General features: G+C 51.3%; 8 protein-coding genes across 8 annotated transcripts; 6 read left to right on the forward strand and 2 right to left on the reverse strand.

Annotated features, from left to right (window-relative positions):
- Positions 1 to 1,339: 1,339 nt before the first annotated feature.
- M430DRAFT_27447 (hypothetical protein) lies at positions 1,340 to 4,158 on the forward strand (the record flags this gene model as incomplete). Its single annotated transcript, XM_024865614.1, has 4 exons — positions 1,340 to 1,832; positions 1,887 to 2,484; positions 2,537 to 2,894; positions 2,947 to 4,158. The coding sequence occupies 4 exons, from the start codon at positions 1,340 to 1,342 to the stop codon at positions 4,156 to 4,158; spliced, it is 2,661 nt and encodes an 886-aa protein (XP_024721666.1).
- Positions 4,159 to 4,751: 593 nt separating this feature from the next.
- M430DRAFT_41710 (hypothetical protein) lies at positions 4,752 to 8,083 on the forward strand. The gene is made up of 5 exons (XM_024867495.1): positions 4,752 to 5,551; positions 6,372 to 6,437; positions 6,491 to 6,500; positions 6,555 to 7,674; positions 7,733 to 8,083. Exons 1-5 carry the CDS (start codon positions 5,161 to 5,163, stop codon positions 7,760 to 7,762), a joined length of 1,617 nt encoding a protein of 538 aa, XP_024721667.1. The 5' UTR covers positions 4,752 to 5,160; the 3' UTR covers positions 7,763 to 8,083.
- Positions 8,084 to 8,486: 403 nt separating this feature from the next.
- M430DRAFT_233422 (hypothetical protein) lies at positions 8,487 to 8,866 on the forward strand. The gene has a single exon (XM_024864884.1). The coding sequence runs from the start codon at positions 8,554 to 8,556 to the stop codon at positions 8,818 to 8,820; it is 267 nt and encodes an 88-aa protein (XP_024721668.1). The 5' UTR covers positions 8,487 to 8,553; the 3' UTR covers positions 8,821 to 8,866.
- Positions 8,867 to 9,361: 495 nt separating this feature from the next.
- On the forward strand, positions 9,362 to 9,708 carry M430DRAFT_41711 (hypothetical protein; the record flags this gene model as incomplete). The annotated part of the gene is made up of 3 exons (XM_024867496.1): positions 9,362 to 9,402; positions 9,494 to 9,601; positions 9,660 to 9,708. The coding sequence occupies exons 1-3, from the start codon at positions 9,386 to 9,388 to the stop codon at positions 9,706 to 9,708; spliced, it is 174 nt and encodes a 57-aa protein (XP_024721669.1). The 5' UTR covers positions 9,362 to 9,385.
- Positions 9,709 to 10,736: 1,028 nt separating this feature from the next.
- On the forward strand, positions 10,737 to 11,270 carry M430DRAFT_99925 (hypothetical protein; the record flags this gene model as incomplete). The annotated part of the gene is made up of 3 exons (XM_024870233.1): positions 10,737 to 10,778; positions 10,860 to 11,056; positions 11,144 to 11,270. Coding segments are annotated over 3 exons (366 nt in total), but the record flags the coding sequence as incomplete, so codon positions are not given.
- A 231-nt stretch (positions 11,271 to 11,501) lies between these two features.
- M430DRAFT_50066 (hypothetical protein) lies at positions 11,502 to 12,636 on the reverse strand (the record flags this gene model as incomplete). The annotated part of the gene is made up of 2 exons (XM_024868113.1): positions 11,502 to 12,400; positions 12,555 to 12,636. 2 exons carry the CDS (start codon positions 12,634 to 12,636, stop codon positions 11,502 to 11,504), a joined length of 981 nt encoding a protein of 326 aa, XP_024721671.1.
- A 132-nt stretch (positions 12,637 to 12,768) lies between these two features.
- Positions 12,769 to 15,241, forward strand: M430DRAFT_41714 (glycosyltransferase family 8 protein; the record flags this gene model as incomplete). Its single annotated transcript, XM_024867497.1, has 3 exons — positions 12,769 to 12,904; positions 13,813 to 14,248; positions 14,336 to 15,241. 3 exons carry the CDS (start codon positions 12,769 to 12,771, stop codon positions 14,808 to 14,810), a joined length of 1,047 nt encoding a protein of 348 aa, XP_024721672.1. The 3' UTR covers positions 14,811 to 15,241.
- On the reverse strand, positions 15,116 to 17,880 carry M430DRAFT_101343 (hypothetical protein; the record flags this gene model as incomplete). Its single annotated transcript, XM_024860698.1, has 2 exons — positions 15,116 to 16,033; positions 16,084 to 17,880. The coding sequence occupies 2 exons, from the start codon at positions 17,878 to 17,880 to the stop codon at positions 15,116 to 15,118; spliced, it is 2,715 nt and encodes a 904-aa protein (XP_024721673.1).
- Positions 17,881 to 18,050: the final 170 nt, after the last annotated feature.

Genomic DNA, 18,050 nt, shown 5'->3' on the forward strand with positions numbered 1-18,050 from the left:
CCCCCCGACGACGAGAATGCGGGGAAAACAGGGCCAAACGTGAATCCCCTCACTACTACTCACAAGGCCAGGAAGGGCAGATCTTGGGGTGCCGGGGTCGGACAGTTGCGGGTCGGCTAGTGCACGGCCAGTGATTGGTCGAGGGCCGGAGTCATCATCCGAGGCAGGGCCGGGGGCAGGGAGAAGACTCGGAGAGACCGTCTTCCCGTGCGGGATTTATAGATTCACAGACGAAACCACCTAGGGGAAAGCCCTGCTGTTGGGAACAGTTAGACTGTTAGCATTAGGGGGGGATGTCACTGGATGGCAAGTACCTTAGTTGGCCACCCTTCCGTAATCTGACCATCACATACATAGTCTATTCATGTTTACTAACCATACTACTACTCTCCAGACTCTTCTTCCACCTTCCCTCCGTCTCCAGACCCCAGCGCATCAGAAGGGGAGACGAGGTAAAGGTATGATGCCATCGGGAGTGGCCGGAAGCACTAAGAATGCCGTACGGATCCGTTCGGGACCAGGAAATGCCGGAGAGCTGCAGAGGATGACATACGCGGGGTTCTCTTACCTTAGGGGCCACTGGGCCAGGCAGGGTTTGGCCTGAGAGACCCACCCGCGCGTGAAGCCCCGGCGCCTTCACAATTATTCGTTCGTCCCTCAACAAGAGAGACACAAGAAGATCAGAAGTCGTGGGGAGAGAGAAAAAAGATGCCAAATGCCCAGGCTCTAACCCTAAATCGCAGTGCCATGGAGGTGCTAAAGAGAAAAAAAAGGCGTCCTTCTAGTCCCATCACATGGGCGCACTCCAGGTCCTTCTCGACAAACCAGACGCCGCCGTCTCCCCCCTAGATTCCTTAGATTCCCTAGATTCCCTAGATTCCCTAGATTCCTGCTGAAGTAATGCCCACGATTTCCGTCAGAGCCCAAACGAAGAACTTTTACCGAATTGCGGGATGCGTCCTCCTGCAGTGCTGACTCAGCCGCGAAGCTCACTCTCTCCCCCTTCTTCCCTTCCCTTCCCTCCACACACTCCACACCTCCTGTGCCACTCAACTCCACACTTTGCATCTTTCCATCTCTCCTTCTCTCCGATGTTCCACCCCTCCAACCGCTTCACCATCTCTTTGCGACCTGCGCCCTCTCTCAATCAGTCTCCCAAAACGCGTCTTTCTTGTTGAGCAACGGCCCCTTGGCCTTTTTTTTTCCCGAGCTGCGCGGTGGATGAGTTATTGAGGTCTGACTGGTCCGACATCGCGGCGACCCCTTTGGACCGAGGGCCGAGTGCCACGAGTGCGCCCATTTCCTCACTTTCCCAGGTTTCCCTCACCTTCGCGCCAGGATGCCTGGAATCCTCCCTATGAAGGTCATCAAGGTGGGCTCTAGCTCCCAGAGCCGCATCGCCCAGGCCTGCGATCGCTGCCGCAGCAAGAAGATCCGCTGCGATGGCATCCGGCCCTGCTGCTCTCAGTGCGCCAATGTCGGCTTCGAATGCCGGACAAGCGATAAGCTCAGCCGGCGCGCCTTCCCTCGAGGCTATACCGAGTCGCTGGAGGAGCGGGTGCGCACCTTGGAGGCTGAGGTGAAGGAGCTGAAGGACCTGCTGGATGAGAAGGACGAGAAGATCGACATGTTGTCGAAGATGCGCTCGAACCGGAGACCTTCCATGTCTTCGGCAACGCCCTCTCCCCGGATGGAGAACCCGAAGGAACCGTCTGCTACGCCCCCGAAGGAGGATGTATTCAGGGTTCAAGCTTCCCCGGTCTTGCTGGGACCGGAAAACGCGGACTCGGGCTCGTACTTCGTGGGTGCATCAAGTGGGAGAGCTTTTGTCGGTATGTATTTGGGTCGTGTGTTTTACAGATTTCCGCGCCTAACCCTTTCAACAGATACCTTCAAGCATAGAATCCAGGAGAGTGGGAAGTCGGTCACGGGATTGAACACCGGAGCGCTTCTTAATGTCCAGAGCGGGACAGCTGCCTCTCCGGCTCAGACTCCAAACCCTTCAACAGCGCCTCCACGTATGTTTTCCGATAGGTGTGTTAATGTATTCTTCCAGGAGTGGGCTCCTCTCTTCCCCGTGCTTCATAAACCTAGCTTTTTGCGTTTGTATGAAGAGTACATGTCGAATCCGGACCAGATGACGGATCCCCACAAGTTAGCGCAACTCCATCTCGTATTTGGAATTGCGGGGCTTTCCAGCGATATGCCGGAGCGGGATCAGATTGCCCTGTGTGAGAATCAATGGCGCGCCTCTCTCGAAGCTGTCCTTATGGACAACACCCTTGTGACCCTTCAGTGCCTAATCCTTGCTCTGCTCTACTGTATCTCCAAGGCCGATTACAATCGATTACAACACTACAAGGGAATTGCTGTTGCACTCTCTCATCGACTCGGCTTGCACCAAAATCAGAAACGCTTCTCCTTTGGCGCTTTGACCATCGAGACGCGGAAGAAAGTGTTTTGGACTCTCTATACTGTGGACTGGTAGGCATCCTTCAAAAGCCCCTCTCTGTGACTCGGTCTAATTTCTCTCTAGCTTTTCCGCAGCTCTACTGGGTCTCCCAAAATTACTTAAGGAGGAAGATATCCATGCTGAATACCCCTCCGATGCAGATGATGAGTATGTTACCGAGAAGGGTTTCCAACCTACACTTCCTGGCGAATGCACTAAAATTTCAAGTGCTCTGGCTCTCTTCCGCGTGTCACGAATTCTCTCGAAAGTCCTGGACCAGAACTATCCCGCAGCGGCGACCCATGACCTGTCTTTGCAATCCCTAATTTCTCTGGAGAACGAGCTGAACGAATGGGCCAATGTCCTTCCGGCACATCTCAAGCTCACATTCGTTCAAGATAAGCCATCAACGGATATCACTGGAAACCGTTCCGCATTATTGGTTGGTTATAAAGCTGTAACTGGCATTGGTAATTCCGCTAACGGTGCTGCAGTCCCTTGCATACTACTATATTCGTTCCCTGATTCACCGTCCTGCGGTCGGTTCAAGCTTAGGCAGCAAATCTTCCCCGTCTGTGATTTCCCTTGCCGATTCTAGTAAACACATCATCCAAATTGTGCAACTTCTGGATGAGAGAAACATGTCATTTTCGTTCTGTCTTAACAGGAATGAAATGCTCACGCTTTGTGGTTTGAGTCTCTTGTACCAGAGCTTGGATCTGAAACAAGAGGGCAAACTTATGCAAGATGGTCATCGGTTGGTCCTCGTTGTTATCAAGTACCTTGAGAATTCTAAAGCACCTGGAGCAGCCGACTTCAAGAGACTCGCAGCGTCTATGATCAATCTAGATGGCCAATCCAAGCCCACTAATGGCCGAGAGAATACCCTGTCAGCTCCATCAAGCGCAAAGTCTACTCCATCACCTTCTTCAGCCCCGAAGCAGCTGCAGCCTCAATTTCAGGGGCATGCATGCGCCAACATGATCGAAATCAATAACATGTCGCAGCAGGAGAAGCTCAGACGGGCTACTCTGCCAGACATCGCGGTTCAATCTCCCGGGAGTCAACAGTACGGACGTACATCTTTGGACTCGGCGCGACCCGAATCGCCGATGTATAAATCCCATCCTCAGTTACCGACATTGTTGAAAGCACGAGCGATCAAAAACCCTAAACTGCCAAATCTCGACTACCTCTCACTCAACAACACTCCCGTATCGTCGCAACCTCAATCACCTGTTCCAGGGCGATCGAGTCTTCCCGCACAGAACTCGCACGGCTCTCTATTCCCTACCTCTGCTTACACTGGCCCGAAACCAAACCCAGTACCGACAGAATGGGAGGTTCTGCTAGGTTCCTTTGATGACCGCCATCTATACGATGCCATCTACGGTGGTGGGCCAGCTACAGTCCCCCCGTCGACAGACGAGACCCATCCCTCAAAGCCAGATAACTGGGTTCCAGATTCATGGGATTATACTCCAGTAATGGTGGACGATTTCACAAATGCTAATGCTCCACGGAGCGTACTGTCCTTTTCAGAAGAGAGCTTAAGTTCGGGCGAGGAGCTTTCGGCGAACGAGATGGGACTACCCGATACTGTCCCTGATTACAAGAATCCTCCTATAATACCTGGAACAGCGACGTCGGGTGATGGGTATGCCTACCTCCTTGACGGCTTAGACGGGGGCAACTTCGGCTTATGAGTGTTCAATGGGATCGGATGTTTTGGCGCCGTAACGGTTGTGGGCGTTTTCTGAATGTTGGATTTGTTGTCGGATATATATACGTCTAGGTTGGTTAGGCGGAAGGCGTCAAAATCCTTGCTTGGCTGATCGTTTCTACGCCCATTTGGCTACTATGTATTAACGATCTGGATGTCGAACATCTATCTGCTGATTTAACACGCGGAACGAAATTTCATTTGAGGATAGCCCGGGAGCTCTTGACGAAGTGTCTACGCTCGCTCGTGGTATGTAGCAAAGTAGTGGAATAAAAAGTGCCGTCAAAACACCTCTTCTCCCTTTCACACTCAAAAGTGCTGTCAAACACCTCTTCTCCTTTTCACACCTCTAAACCTACCTACCTCGGAACAACGAGGGAAATAGACCTGACCTCCGAGTATTCTCGGAATCGAAATACAGCAGGGTCAAAAGCTGAAATATCGTGATGTCCTCGGAACAAGTCGGTTGAAGGGGTGGCGACTAAGAAAGGAAAGAAGACTACAAAACACCCCTTCGCCCTGCTCCCCTTCTCACCTTTCAGCAATCAATTAATACCTTAACAACCACGGTGCCTTGCCTTACTGCATCGCTGTATCCAATCCAATCCAATCCTCCTCTCTTCTCCAATTAAGAACCGTCACGTGCGTGCGAAGTGGCGCTCCTCCTTTCGCCCCAGTGACGAACAACCGATTTTGGAGAGGACTAACTACACTATACGAACCGGTGCGGTCTTGAGATCATGACCCAGTGATCCAATCCATCCTCCCTCTATACCTAAATCCATAAAAATAACGCCCTGCGCAATTCCCTACCTAGGACTTCCCTTAATTAAAAGTCCCCCCCCAAAAAAAAACGAACATAAATCAGACAAAAAGTTTCTGAACATTGAATCGATTATTATTATTCACTTCTTATACCCGGAAGAGGTTTTATTATTCTTCAGAGACGATAAGAATAGGTCGCTCGCTCACAACAAGAACAAGCATGCCCCGCCTCCGGCTCCTCGCGCCCCGCCTCCTCCTCCTCGCTCGCGCCCCCGTCCTCGCCACACAACGACGATGTCGTGTTGTCCCCGCCGCGTGCCCCCGCATGTTCAGTACGAGTACTGGTCAGCGGGGGATCTCGAAACGTAGCAGCAGCGGGGGCGGGGGCGGCGGAGGTGAGAAGGCGGGGCGGCAGATGGACGTGCATAACAAGCAGCAGCGTGCGGCGGGGCTGGAGGCGGGGAAGGGGTCGGGGAAGGGGTCGGAAAAACAGGGCGGAGGTGAGATGAAGAAGATGAAGAAGAAGAAAGATGGGGAGGGGAAGGAGGAGAAGGAGAAGGAGAAGGAGAAGCAGGGCGCGGATATGGATGAGGAGAAGAGTGGGCTGAGTAGTACGCTCTTGTTCCTCTTGTCGTTGGGCTTTGGGGGGTGGGGCGATTGAGGTAGGCTGTGGGATGGGACGGAATGGGATGGAATTAAATGGGATGTGTGTATCGACGAGAGATGTGTTATGGAAAGGTCATTAGGTTGTGAGATATATGGATGGGATGAAAAAGGAGGAGGTGCATATTGCGGTTCGTGGTGGAGGAAATGTGCATCCTGTTGGAAACCGACCGAGTACAAAGGTAGTAAGTAGGAGGGACAAAGAGTGGCGAGGAGATATAGAAGGGGAATGAACGGGTTGCGCGAGTGTATGTATCATAAGACGCTCGAACTTGAGTCTTCAAAGTCCGTACTGAGTTCAGCAGCCATGAAAGAGGCTATAGTCTTCGTTATTGGGTATGTGACTTTCAGTCTGGTATGGTCTTGAACCGTCCACAATTGAACTTACCTACCTTACCTACTTATGCTGCTGTCATATTCTAGTCGATAAAGCGAGTCTTCCTTGCATCTAAATCTATATTTTAGAGTCTGAATCTTATATCTATAAGGCCAGAAAAGCCAAAACCAAAGATAAGCCAAAAGCCAAAAGACGCCTCTGAAGTAGTTGCAACTTGCAACGCGGGGTAAACGATACGTCGTCGAAGTACATCTGTGCACGTGATCCCGGATAAGATAAAATTTCCGACCTTTCCACTTGCGGTCAAGACCCCTTTGGGCCTTGGGCCCTGAACCGCTGCGAGGTGATAAATTTATACGGTAGAGATTCTACACCTGCAACCTGCCAGACCACCTACTACAACATGGGACGTGATCCGCTGATAGGACTAGTTGGCAAGCCATCCTCTGGCAAGAGTACCACCCTGAACAGTCTGACCGATGCGTCCTCCAAAGTTGGTTCGTACTCGGCCTACCCCTCCATTCAACACCTCGAAGCTCATAAGCCCTAGGAAACTTTCCGTAAGAACGGCACTCATATCGCCTGACTCCAGACATCTGCTGAACCAGTGCTAGCTTCACCACAATCGATCCGCAGCGCGCCGTCGGCTACCTCCAGATCGAGTGCGCCTGCGCGCGCTTCAACCTCTCCGATCGATGCAAACCGAATTATGGCGCCTGCGTCGACGGGAGGCGGTCTGTCCCTATCGAGCTTCTCGACGTAGCTGGGCTGGTACCGGGCGCGCACGAAGGCAAGGGGCTAGGGAATAAGTTCCTCGACGACCTGCGGCACGCGGACGCGCTCATCCACGTTGTGGACGTGAGCGGCACGACCGATGCCGAGGGCAAGGCGACGAGAGGATACGATCCTTCGCAGGACATTGTGTGGCTACGCTCCGAAATCGTCCAGTGGATCCGGGGAAACCTCATGCAGAAGTGGGGATCGATAAAACGGAGACATGTGGCGGTGAAGGCTACGGCTGTGGAGACTCTACAAGGGCAGTTTTCTGGTTATGGGAGTACATCAGCCGTCGTTGCAAGGACCTTGGATAAGATTGGCCTCAAAGAACCATTAGAAGAATGGTCTGACGAGACGATTGACAAGGTTGTCAGCGCATTTGCGGACGAGAAATTTCCAACAGTCATCCTTTTGAACAAGGTTGATCATGCCGATGCCGACAAGAATATCAGCAAGATCTCCAGGATGTATGATTCAAAACAATTAGTTCTGGGCTCTGCGATAACTGAAGTCCTCCTGAGACGACTGGTGAAGCAGGGATTTATCAAGTACACAGAAGGGAGCGAGTTCGTAGACACACGGGACGATCTCATTGCGGACGGGGATCCCACCGGGGGCGGACTGAAGGAACTCGACGAGAAGTTGAAGAATCGAATCGAGAATATCAAGGACATGGTCCTCTACCGCTTCGGCTCGACGGGTGTCGTGCAGGTCCTATCCCGAGCTGCGGAATTGCTAGGCCTCGTCCCGGTCTTTCCTGTCCGAAACGTCTCCTCCTTCGGGTCTGGCGCTGCCGGTTCCAATGCCGTCTTTCGGGACTGTGTCCTTGTCAAGAAGGGTACCACAGTGGCTGAAGTCGCACGCAAGGTTATGGGTGATGTCCCCTTGGCATACGTAGAAGGCGTAGGAGGCGTGAGGGTCGGCGAGGACGACGTTGTCGGGATTGGCAAAAACGACGTAAGCTATTGGATTCCCAGCAGCAGGAAAACGCCCTTTTTCTAACAACCAATTCTAGATCCTCTCATTCAAGGTCGGTCGTGCGTAAACGTCTCTGGGCAGGCATGATGGGGATCTGGCGTTTAGATATCGGGCAATGAGGCATAGCAATCGGCGTTGGATGGCAAATGGAAGGCAGTCGCTCAAACAGGGCCCTTTTACATATACTGACGTTCAAGTGATCGTCAATATATACCTGTTTAGAATCGACAAACTGCTTTAAAAGCATACAAGTAGAATAAGCATTTGAAAGAGGTTGTAGTTGCAAATAGAATCAAGAGAGGGTCTCGAATGAATACCATTCATGAAGAAAAGCTGAAGAACGAAGAAATCTTAGTTTTTGGGAGTACTTATAGATTATTACAGCCCCTTAAATCTCCTATTTTTCTGAAAGAGTTTCGGTATCTGAGACCTATACCTCAAGTGCTACAACGCGGTTCAAGAGTGCGCGCGGTTCTTTGAGCAGCAGTTCATGATTACTTAAAGTATCCCACCTGACTGATGTACTCTGATCGATATCCAAGATAGCTTTGCTTACAAAGTTTCATTTGAAACGGTATTGGAAATCAGAAAGGCAGAGAGCGATGTGCTGCGTAAGATTAGGAGGAGCATAAGGGGCTCAGGACCTGATCATCAGTTTTAGAACACCTCTCTGTCTTGACTAGATAGAGTGGAGCTTTTTTACTGGAGCACACAACCAAACATACTAAGATGGATTTTAGAGACGACGAATCAGAAAGCTTGCTCAAACCCATTATTCTTTTCTGCCAACTACTACCTACTGTCACAGGCCCGATCAACTACGTTGTTGTCGCCTGTGTAGGGAGGTAATGCTATGCTATGCTATGCTGCATGCCTATGTGGCATTATTGTGGCTTAGTTGCGGCGTTGCACAGATACCTAGATATTGCTTGTCTCTCTCTCCCTGAAATAAACACGGCGTTGTTCAAGGACACCAATGGAAGAAGATGCCAAGGCGGAATGCGTTTGCAAGACCTTGACGATCCGAGGCGATCTCCTTGCGAATGCGTCGCAGCGCAGTTAATATTTGCTTTCGTTTTGGTTGATAGGTTGTTGATCAGGAACGTGATCGAGAAATCTGTGTAGAGAGAGTCCTGGCGATTGGTTGGCGGATCAACAGGGAGGATTCCGACCTTCCAGAGTCCAGATTACCAACCTTCTTTTCATGGCCCCATTGTCTCGAACAGCCAGCCAGCTGGGAGGAGGCCTTCTTCTTCTTCGTCTTCTAAAAGGATTATTTCATCTTCTCGCACTATGAATGAAGTGTTAAAAGGCATTCCCGGAATAATGAAATAATCCCCCCTTTTTTCTTTTCCTCTTTCTTTTTTCTGCTGAAGAACCTAATTAGCACTGCCATTAATTCCACATGACGTCGTAGAGTGGCTGAGGAATCGCGCGCGCCCGGATCAAGACTCGTGAGTGAGTCGTTGCTGACTGTGTGACGTCAGGACAACCGAGATGCCGTTAAGTGATAAATAAGCTACGCTCGCCCTTCGCTTCGCGCGTACATCTCTGTCAGACTCCCATCACAACAAACAACAAACAACAAACAAATATACGAGAAACACCAACTCCCATCAAAACCCCATCTTACCCCATAATCAATCGCCCTCTCCAGCTTACGCTTCTCACATTCGCGAAATCCATCACAATGCCTTTCACTTCCAGGTATGCGTCACCTCTTCTCCGGCGTCCCGATCTCCGAGCGTCCAATGCTTACCTTACCCCGGAACCCCCGAGTATACTAACAATTGCTCAGCGATATCTGCAAGATCATTCTTGCCATCATCCTCCCTCCCCTCGGAGTCTTCCTCGAGCGCGGCTGCGGGGCTGACCTGTTGATCAACATCCTCCTCACGATCCTTGGGTTCGTATCCTCCCGTTCCTGTTCGCGGTACCGCTGTCGCTAACGTTTCGCGCCGCAGTTACTTCCCGGGTATCATTCACGCGCTGTATATCATTCTCAAGTACTAGTGGAGTTTGCGGAGTACAGGAATACCATGGTGTTGTAAGCTCCCCCATCCATCTTGATATTCGAAACCTCCAGTTCGAAGCGCTGATTCCATCTCCAGGTGCATCGTTCCGAAGCGTTGGTTGCCATAAACACTTCTGCTTAATACCTCGGCTTCGCTTCGACTTCTGATGAGGACCGACTCCTACAACCTCATCCACCTTTTGCGTACCATATTTTCTTCGCGGCGTTTTCGCTCATCGCTCAAGTTCACGTCCTTCTCGGTTCCGGCATGTCCGGCTTCAGGTTCTTGGCAGTCGACTGCGGTTGGCTGAGGCTTCGACATCCCTCGAATCTCGGAAGTTGGCACACGGGAGGCATGGATGTTCAGCGGTCACGATAGCATGCTCTTGTGGATGGGCACGGGATCTTCATTTGGTGTCTTTCTGCCAGGGGTCTACGGGCTGCGCTTTTCGGATTCTGATAGCATGGCACGTTACTCAACTTAATATGTAGAATAATCCAACGATTCTCGATACCCTTTACAATTCTTGATTATTTCCAACTTGAAGCGGAGCGTTCGCGGTACTGAATGAAATGTGATGAATGAATTCTCCTTCGGTGACTGAGGCATTGAGCTGAGCCACGGATTCTCCAAAGGCTGCCATGTTTCTCCCCATCCTTCGGGGGGGAAAGAGATCACGATCGGCAATTCGGAGCTAGAAACGGTAAAGTGCAATCTGGGGCGGTTGATGCCTGAAGCGCATGGCATGAAGGCCTGCAAGCATGAAAGTTAACCCGAAAATATTAAGCGAGTGCAAGTCTTGGCAAAGCGCACAACAAAAATTCCCAAAGCGAGAACTTTGCTTTCCACCCCTCCTCATCCACAACCAACATCAATCAGCGAAAGGCGCAGGATCAGACCTCTTTGCGACCACTTTCCGACACAATGGCACCATCAACAGTATGTACATGAAACCGCTTTGCTGTTGGCCCGCCTCTCCGGAGGTTGCGGCGTGATACAGTAGGCTAAGATCATTGTTTTTTCTAGAAGTCAGGACCCAAGGGCAAGCAAGCCAAGGTGACGAAGAAGGTATGCTACTCCCTCCCTCCTCTCTCTCTCCTCCTTGCCAATATTGCAATTGGGACACTGGGGGCTAACACGGACTGCCAGTTCATCATCAACGCTTCGCAACCCGCCAGCGACAAGATCTTCGATGTCGCCGCTTTCGAGAAGTTCCTCCAGGACAAGATCAAGGTCGACGGCCGTGTCGGAAACCTCGGTGATGTTGTGGAAATCAAGCAGGCCGGCGATGGCAAGATCGAGGTCACTGCCCACGGACCATTCTCTGGAAGATACCTCAAGTACCTGTGAGTAGAAACCTCTTTTTTTTCCTTCTCTTGTTCTTGCGCTAGGGGTTCAGGAATGCTAATTTTTTCTTCTTCCTTCACTCGCAGCACCAAGAAGTTCCTCAAGAAGCAGCAGCTGAGAGACTGGCTCCGTGTCGTCTCTACCTCCAAGGGTGTCTACGAGCTCAGATTCTTCAACGTCGTCAACGATGAGGCTGATGAGGATGACGAGTAAGGGACTGGCGGGGTTATCATGATGGGTGGATGGAAAGGTCGTATGGATCTATATACATATAGCTGATCAATGCTGGACCACGTCTTCCCTCATGAACTATCTGGATATCCACTGTTCGCGTGTGAAACCTGTGAAATCGTCTCGCAAATGAAGAGAGATTTGTCTATTCTAATCTAATCTGATCTTGTTAGTACAGGTGGATGTCTCCAATTGAACCCGTGCCAACCCAATCTAAGGCAACGCCCTCATAACGCCCTCAAAGGCCACAAGAGCCATGGCATTCGCCGGGAATGCCCTCAGAAAACACGGCAAGAATCCCCTCCAGTACCCTCTCCATCCACCGTCTTGATAAACGGCCCTAGCCGCAGCCCTCCAATTCGGGAACCTCCTCACGCCATCATTCAACCCTCCGCCCAGCGGATCCGTCATAATCCGCTGCTTGACCACATCCGAGGGATACGACGTGATCCAAAAGATCTGAGCGCTCAGCCCGCCGGCCCAGAAATTAATCGCCGGCGTACTCAAGCTCGTCTTCTCAGCCAGCAGTCTCGAGAAGATATCATAGCTGCCCCACCAGAAGAAGAAGAAGCCGCGGAACAGCAGCGTGGCCGAGAGCCCGTGATAGATGCCCGGGACGCCGTGGCACCGGTAGATCTTCTTCACGCAGTCGATCGGCCCCTTGTACAGCCGCTCCGCCTTCTTGCTCGAGTACTGGATCTGCAGACGCGCTTTGATGTGTTCGACGGGCGCCGCTACGAAGCTGACGGTCGCGCCGGCCATGACCCCCGCCATGGCGTGCCCCAGCGTGGGCAGCTTGTGCGGTGGTGCCTCGTCGTTATCAGAGGGGGGCGGGATCTCGCGCCGGAGCAGCATGCTGAGGGGAGACGACGACGCGGATCCGCGGTTGGGGTTGAAGAGCGTCTCGTGGAGCAGCCGCCGGTAGAAGGTCAGCGAGCCGAGCATGATGGAGTCCATGAACATCCATCCCACGAGCGGCGGCGTGGCGCCTTTGTACAAGCCGGCCAATCCCTCTTTCTTGACCGTCTGGACGAGGCATTGTAGAGGGCCGGAGAATCGAGCTCGGTCGGAGGTTTGGAGGCGGACTTTGATCGTGTCGAATGGATGGCCCACTTTAGGGAAGAGGAAGAGGATGTCAGCGCAGGATCTTTCGAGAGAGAATAGATAGAAACTGAAGGAGGGAGGAATGTGTATAAGAAAGAGGAGCGTCCAATCAATCATTCCAGAGTCCTGGAGCGGAACTTGAGAATGAGTAAGGATACTCACCGGTTAGTTTAGCAATGCCTGAAAACACCCCCGCGACAAAGCCCTTATAATTCTTGATCCCTTCCTGCTTATTATCCTTCATTCTGACCGCCGCATCGTCTCCCGCTGCTGTCCTCTCTGCGGCCGCTTGCCCTGTGGTGGTTGTCGACATGGGGCCAAGAGACCCGGCCGTTACCTAGGTATTCTCCAATCTCAGAGTCCCTGCAAGCTGGACATGAAGAAACGCGCCCCGACGCGACAAGGCTCTCTCCGGGAACGGATACCGAGGTCCGAGGATGCAAGCATGCAGTTTTCGATGGATGAGAGGATTGAGGACTGCTTGCTTACGATCGGGGCGCTCGAATATGTGGGTTTTACTTCTTTTTATCTTCTTTTACGGAGGTATATTCAATCAAAAATTATAAGAAATGTTCAAAAGATCTTGATCCGCAAATGCCCCACATCTATAGAGCAAGGATCCGACTGCGGCTTTATCGCGGACTCCGCAATTGCTGATTCACCTTTCAACTTCAAGAACTCTTCGATACTTTGAATTCAAAACTCTTGAAGAAGCAGATGAAGAAGAATTAGACAACGATGAGTCTTAGACCAAGACCCAGAGGCCAGATACACCTAGGATGTTATTGAAGTATCCCTACTGCTAGATACCTAGGTAGGTAAGGTAAGGTAGGTAAGTTAAGCAAAGCAGGTACCTGATTGTTAATACATGAGGCGAAAAGTCTCGATAAGCCGGCTGTCTTTTCAACCCGATACTCCTTTTCAATGGTTGAACAAATTGTCGTATAACTCTATCATCGCCCTTTTGAAGTCATTGGTGGCTGGAAGAAGATTAATAACCCCAAAACTTTACCTATTTTATGTTATTCTCCTTTCTGTAGTACAGAGCATTGGATGCTGCGGAGCAATTCGGAGTTAAGATACGATGTGTCAGTATCAATCGCAGGTCTCCATTTATCAGCGATTTCACCATCCCACCTCCCGTCTGAAGTGGGGTTGGCGGCCGTCCCTGGAAATTCGATCCTATACAACCCGGGGTTTGATGCTTCTGTTCGCCTTTCTGATATCTGGCATCCATTGACCATTATGAGCGCTGTGTTCTGCTGATATAAAGTCGGGCCTTCACCCAGTCTGCATCTTCCATCTATCCCCCACGTACATATCTTGCAAGATGGGTGAGGCTCGAAGGGTAACGGAGTCCAAGAAAGGCCAGTTTGATCCCCCCTCAGGCACCCGAACCAGAGTTACTGACAGCTTCTAGTCTGGACCACCCTCATAACCAACACGAAATACCTCTCAGGGCTCCTCACCCTCGACTACAGTCTTAAGAAGCACAAGTCGAAATACCCGCTCGTCGCCCTCTACACCGATGCCTTCCCCGCCGAAGGCCACGCCGCGCTCGAAGCCCGCGGCATCCCCAAGCAGCGCATCGAGTACCTCCTCCCGAAGAACGGCAAGGACTACTCGGCCGACCCGCGCTTCTACGACTGCTGGTCCAAACTAACCCCCTTCAGCCTGGTCGAGTACGAGCGCGTCGTCCAGCTCGACAGCGACATGCTGGTCACCCAGAACATGGACGAGCTGATGGAAATCGAGCTGGATCCGCCCAGCATGGCGGGCAAGGGGAAGCGCGTCTTCGCCGCTGGCCACGCCTGCGTCTGCAACCCGTTGAAGAAACCGCATTATCCTAAAGACTGGTACGTGCTGCAGCATTGCGCTCGCGGGAGCGTTGCATGAAAGGCCCTCGAGAAACGAAACTGACGATGGGATTTGCTCCACCGCAGGATCCCCTCGAACTGCGCCTTCACCAGCCAGCACTCCACTCCCGACCTAGCTCAAACCACCGCTCCCTCCCCCGAAGTCGGGCCCCTCGGATTCATGAACGGGGGGCTCCAGGTCGTGAACCCGTCTCGCGCCGTCTACGACCTGATCCTCGCGCACCTCGAATCCGACGCCGTCATCGACATGGATTTCGCCGACCAGTCATTACTATCGGACCTCTTCCGGGGCTGCTGGGTTCCGCTGCCGTATATATATAATGCGCTGAAGACGCTGCGGTGGGAGGGCGTCCATGCGGAGATTTGGAGGGATGACAAGGTTAAGAATGTGCATTATATCTTGGCGCCGAAGCCGTGGGATGAGGTTGATGAGGAGGGGAATAATATCTCAAAGGACCCGACGCATGCTTGGTGGGTGAGCGCAAATAAGGAGAGGTTGGCGTTGGAAAAGAAGGAAGGGGTGAAGGTTGATGGGTTTTAGGCGGGGTCCGTCGCCATCTGGTTATTTTGGTGTTGTGGGGTGGTGTGGAGTCCAGCAGACACCCCGTGAGGTTCTGGGTTCGAAAGTGCCATCATCAGGCTAGACACTGATGTTTGTATTTGCATACGTCTAGCGGGAGAGAGACAATGTTTAGCGCCAAGTTCCACATGTGTTTTGAGGGTATCATTACTTTCTTCTCCAAGCTACAGGCCGATAACTACCTATGTTATACATTTATCTCCCACAGTATGGTGCCATTTGCAACGCCAACCAATGCTTCATCCGTGCTAATCCTTCACATCATCTTACATCCTACTGTCAACCTCAGCGAGCCAAGCCTTAGCAAGATCCTTAGCTAATCCAAGTCGAAGTATCCTAAGCACATCTTCCGCTGAAGTGCTCGCCGAGATCCCCTGTCGCCAGTCCCATCCACGCTTGATGTTCCCCTTCACCATGACTCCGCTGCTTGCCATTGACTGCTTCAGCTGTGAGGCTAGCATGGAGCTACCAACGAGGGAGAAACTGCTCGTTCCACTTAGGTTCGACGTGGATTTTCGCAGCAGCTCAGTCGGAGACGAGCCTTTCAAGCCTTGGCCTGAGGCTATAACCGTCTGCAAGAACTCGCTGCAAGCCGAATACACACGTGGACCGACGGTTTGAAGATCCTCAATTGCCTTGAGGAGAATGTCGACTTGTGATACCGTGATGGCCGGCCCGGGTTGGTTCACGAAGACCATGGCCTCGCCTAGTAATGCGAGAAGAAAGTCCACACTGACAACCGCTCCCCGTTCTTCGTCATACAGACCACCTCGAATGTTGTCATCAGAACTTGTAATGACAGCCAGTAAAGCCGAGGCTGCTTCGCGCTTGCGCGCAATGGGGCCCATCTTCGGCTTTCCACCCTTTGGAAGTTGCACTTCCTCATCTCGCAAGGTGTAGAATCTGCGAAGCGTAGCATAGCCGCTGAGCATTTTGTGAAGTAGCTCAGCAGCTTCCAGATCCATCTTCGAGATTTCAGTTAGGGCATCCTTTGGATTTGATATTAGACGTTTCAAATAGTCATCCAGCTCGGACTCTGGTGGGTATGCTACGGATTGAACCAAAGAAAGCGAGATGAGTAGATCCAAGACATCCTTAACCTTTTGTGATTTGTGTGATAAAGCATAGTACCACAATGCTTCACCGTAGTTGTGAGAACCTTCCGCAAGTTGGTTCGCGTATGCCTGGAGTCAATTAGTGTAAGTTTTGAATAACGGAGAAACTCATTGCTTACCTCCGCGGTATTCTCAGCATGGGCAGTCATGCCGATGTCGTTGAGGAGTTTCCAAAGTTTATCCACGGTTCTTGATGAATCCAACGGGAGGCTTTTCAAGAAATCTCCAACCATCTCCTCCGAACGGGTAGTGGAGTCTAGTCTGCCAAGAACTGCTATAGATAATTCCCAGCCTTCCCGGGAAATTTCCCCTGACTTTAGTTGTCCTCGTTGTGCCAGCGACTTAGCGTAGGCAATAAGTGTTTGATCCTTTACACCGTCGGTTTTCTCAGGGGAAGACTGAATTCCGAGCAGATCCATATCGTCTTGATCTAGACTGCCCATGTTTATAAGGCTTTGTGGTTCAGCATGTGGTAGCCATCCAGCAAGAGAAGCAACTTCTGCTACAGCAGAAGAGACCGGCCCTGACCAAGCTCGTAGAAAACCCACAACAGCTTCATTATCCCCTTCGAGGAGTGATGCCAATCCAACTTCAACAGGATTCAGAGTGTTCACTTGAAAGTCGGTCGATTCTGCCGTGGCCAATTGAAAGGACCGTCGTAACTTCCGTAGATATATCTCAGCATCTGAGTCTTTGGCAGTAGCACGATGGTTTGCCTGAGATCTGCCGAGTGCTAATCGCCTATCTTCTTTTCCTTCATCCCACCAAACAAGCAACCCAACGGTGGCCTCGCACCAATCTTGTGCATTTTCAATGATGGCGTTCGATTCTCCCATTACGAGATTATACACCGTGAGCAGATTTTGGTATATGTGCCATGGGACCTGGCTCTCTGCTCTTTTCGCAATTTGGGTGTAAGTCCCAGAACGGCCTGCTTGGGAGGATCTCCCGAACCCATCCACTTCAATTACAGATTCATCCTCACGGTCTCTGCCTCTCCCTTCAGCGAAGCTTCTCAGATCCTCCACAGCTTGAGAAATCCGTAGTCGAAATAGCGTCCAGTCACTCCCTCGAATATTCCAATCTCCGTGAACGGCGGGACATTGAGAAAGCACCTGCGTTGCTGCGCTGATGGCCCTTTCAATGTTGGCTAAAGCTAGGCCGGAATATCCAGCCTGACCACTCTGACCACTCCACGCATCCCTCCATCCAGCATTCTTCATAATGTTGACGACTGCTACGACTTTGCCACGAAGCAGGCCATTGAGTACAGTATCCCAAAATAATCGATGGTTGGCTGGACTTGGTCTGTGTGCTTGGATTTCCACGAACTGGTGCGGATAAGGGTCATGATACTCATCCATCCATTCTAGCATGATCTGTGGCAGTGGCTTGACCTTGGGCTCAAACACTTGTGAATCCACTGGTTGAGGATGATGAACTTGCAATGTAAGACCAGCTAAAAAGTTCGCTTTCTCGAAATCAGAGGCCTTGGGTCCTGGTCCAATAGCTGTTGTGTACTCCTCGGAATCATAGACTTTAGTTTTCTTGCGATAGGCTGCCCAAAGCTTTGTGAGCTCTCCAGGAATGGTGACCAATGCACGTTGGAGCATATCTTCGTTATCTGTCGCCCCAATACCCTCTTCATAAAGACGTGTAATTATCGCCTCCGTGTTGAGTATTAGATCGTCTGATTCCCGCACCGGAGGAATACCCATCTGAGTATAGATATCCTTCGCTATCTTCCCGTACGTCGAAGCCTTAGGCTGGGTTGAAAAGGAGTCTCGGAGACCTAGTATCCCTCTACTATCTCTTAAAGCAGATGGTGTTGCTAATAAGAGATCTGAATTGCTGCCTTGGCCGTAGCTCTGCCTATTTGATCTTGATCCAGGAATCCTTGAGTGAAGGTCATCCATATCCTCGTCTCCATCATACTCTCCATCTTGATCTGTCATTGCATCATCGTCTTCGTCTTCATAATCCCGACCATTTCCGTGGCGACTATCGTCTTCCTCTTCAAGGTATTCGCCCCCTTCTTCGTCACTTTCCACACTATGATTTGGCGGGGACTGGAATTTCCCTTGCG

Source organism: Amorphotheca resinae (assembly GCF_003019875.1).
Source record: "Amorphotheca resinae ATCC 22711 unplaced genomic scaffold M430scaffold_5, whole genome shotgun sequence".
Lineage (NCBI taxonomy): Eukaryota > Fungi > Ascomycota > Leotiomycetes > Helotiales > Amorphothecaceae > Amorphotheca > Amorphotheca resinae.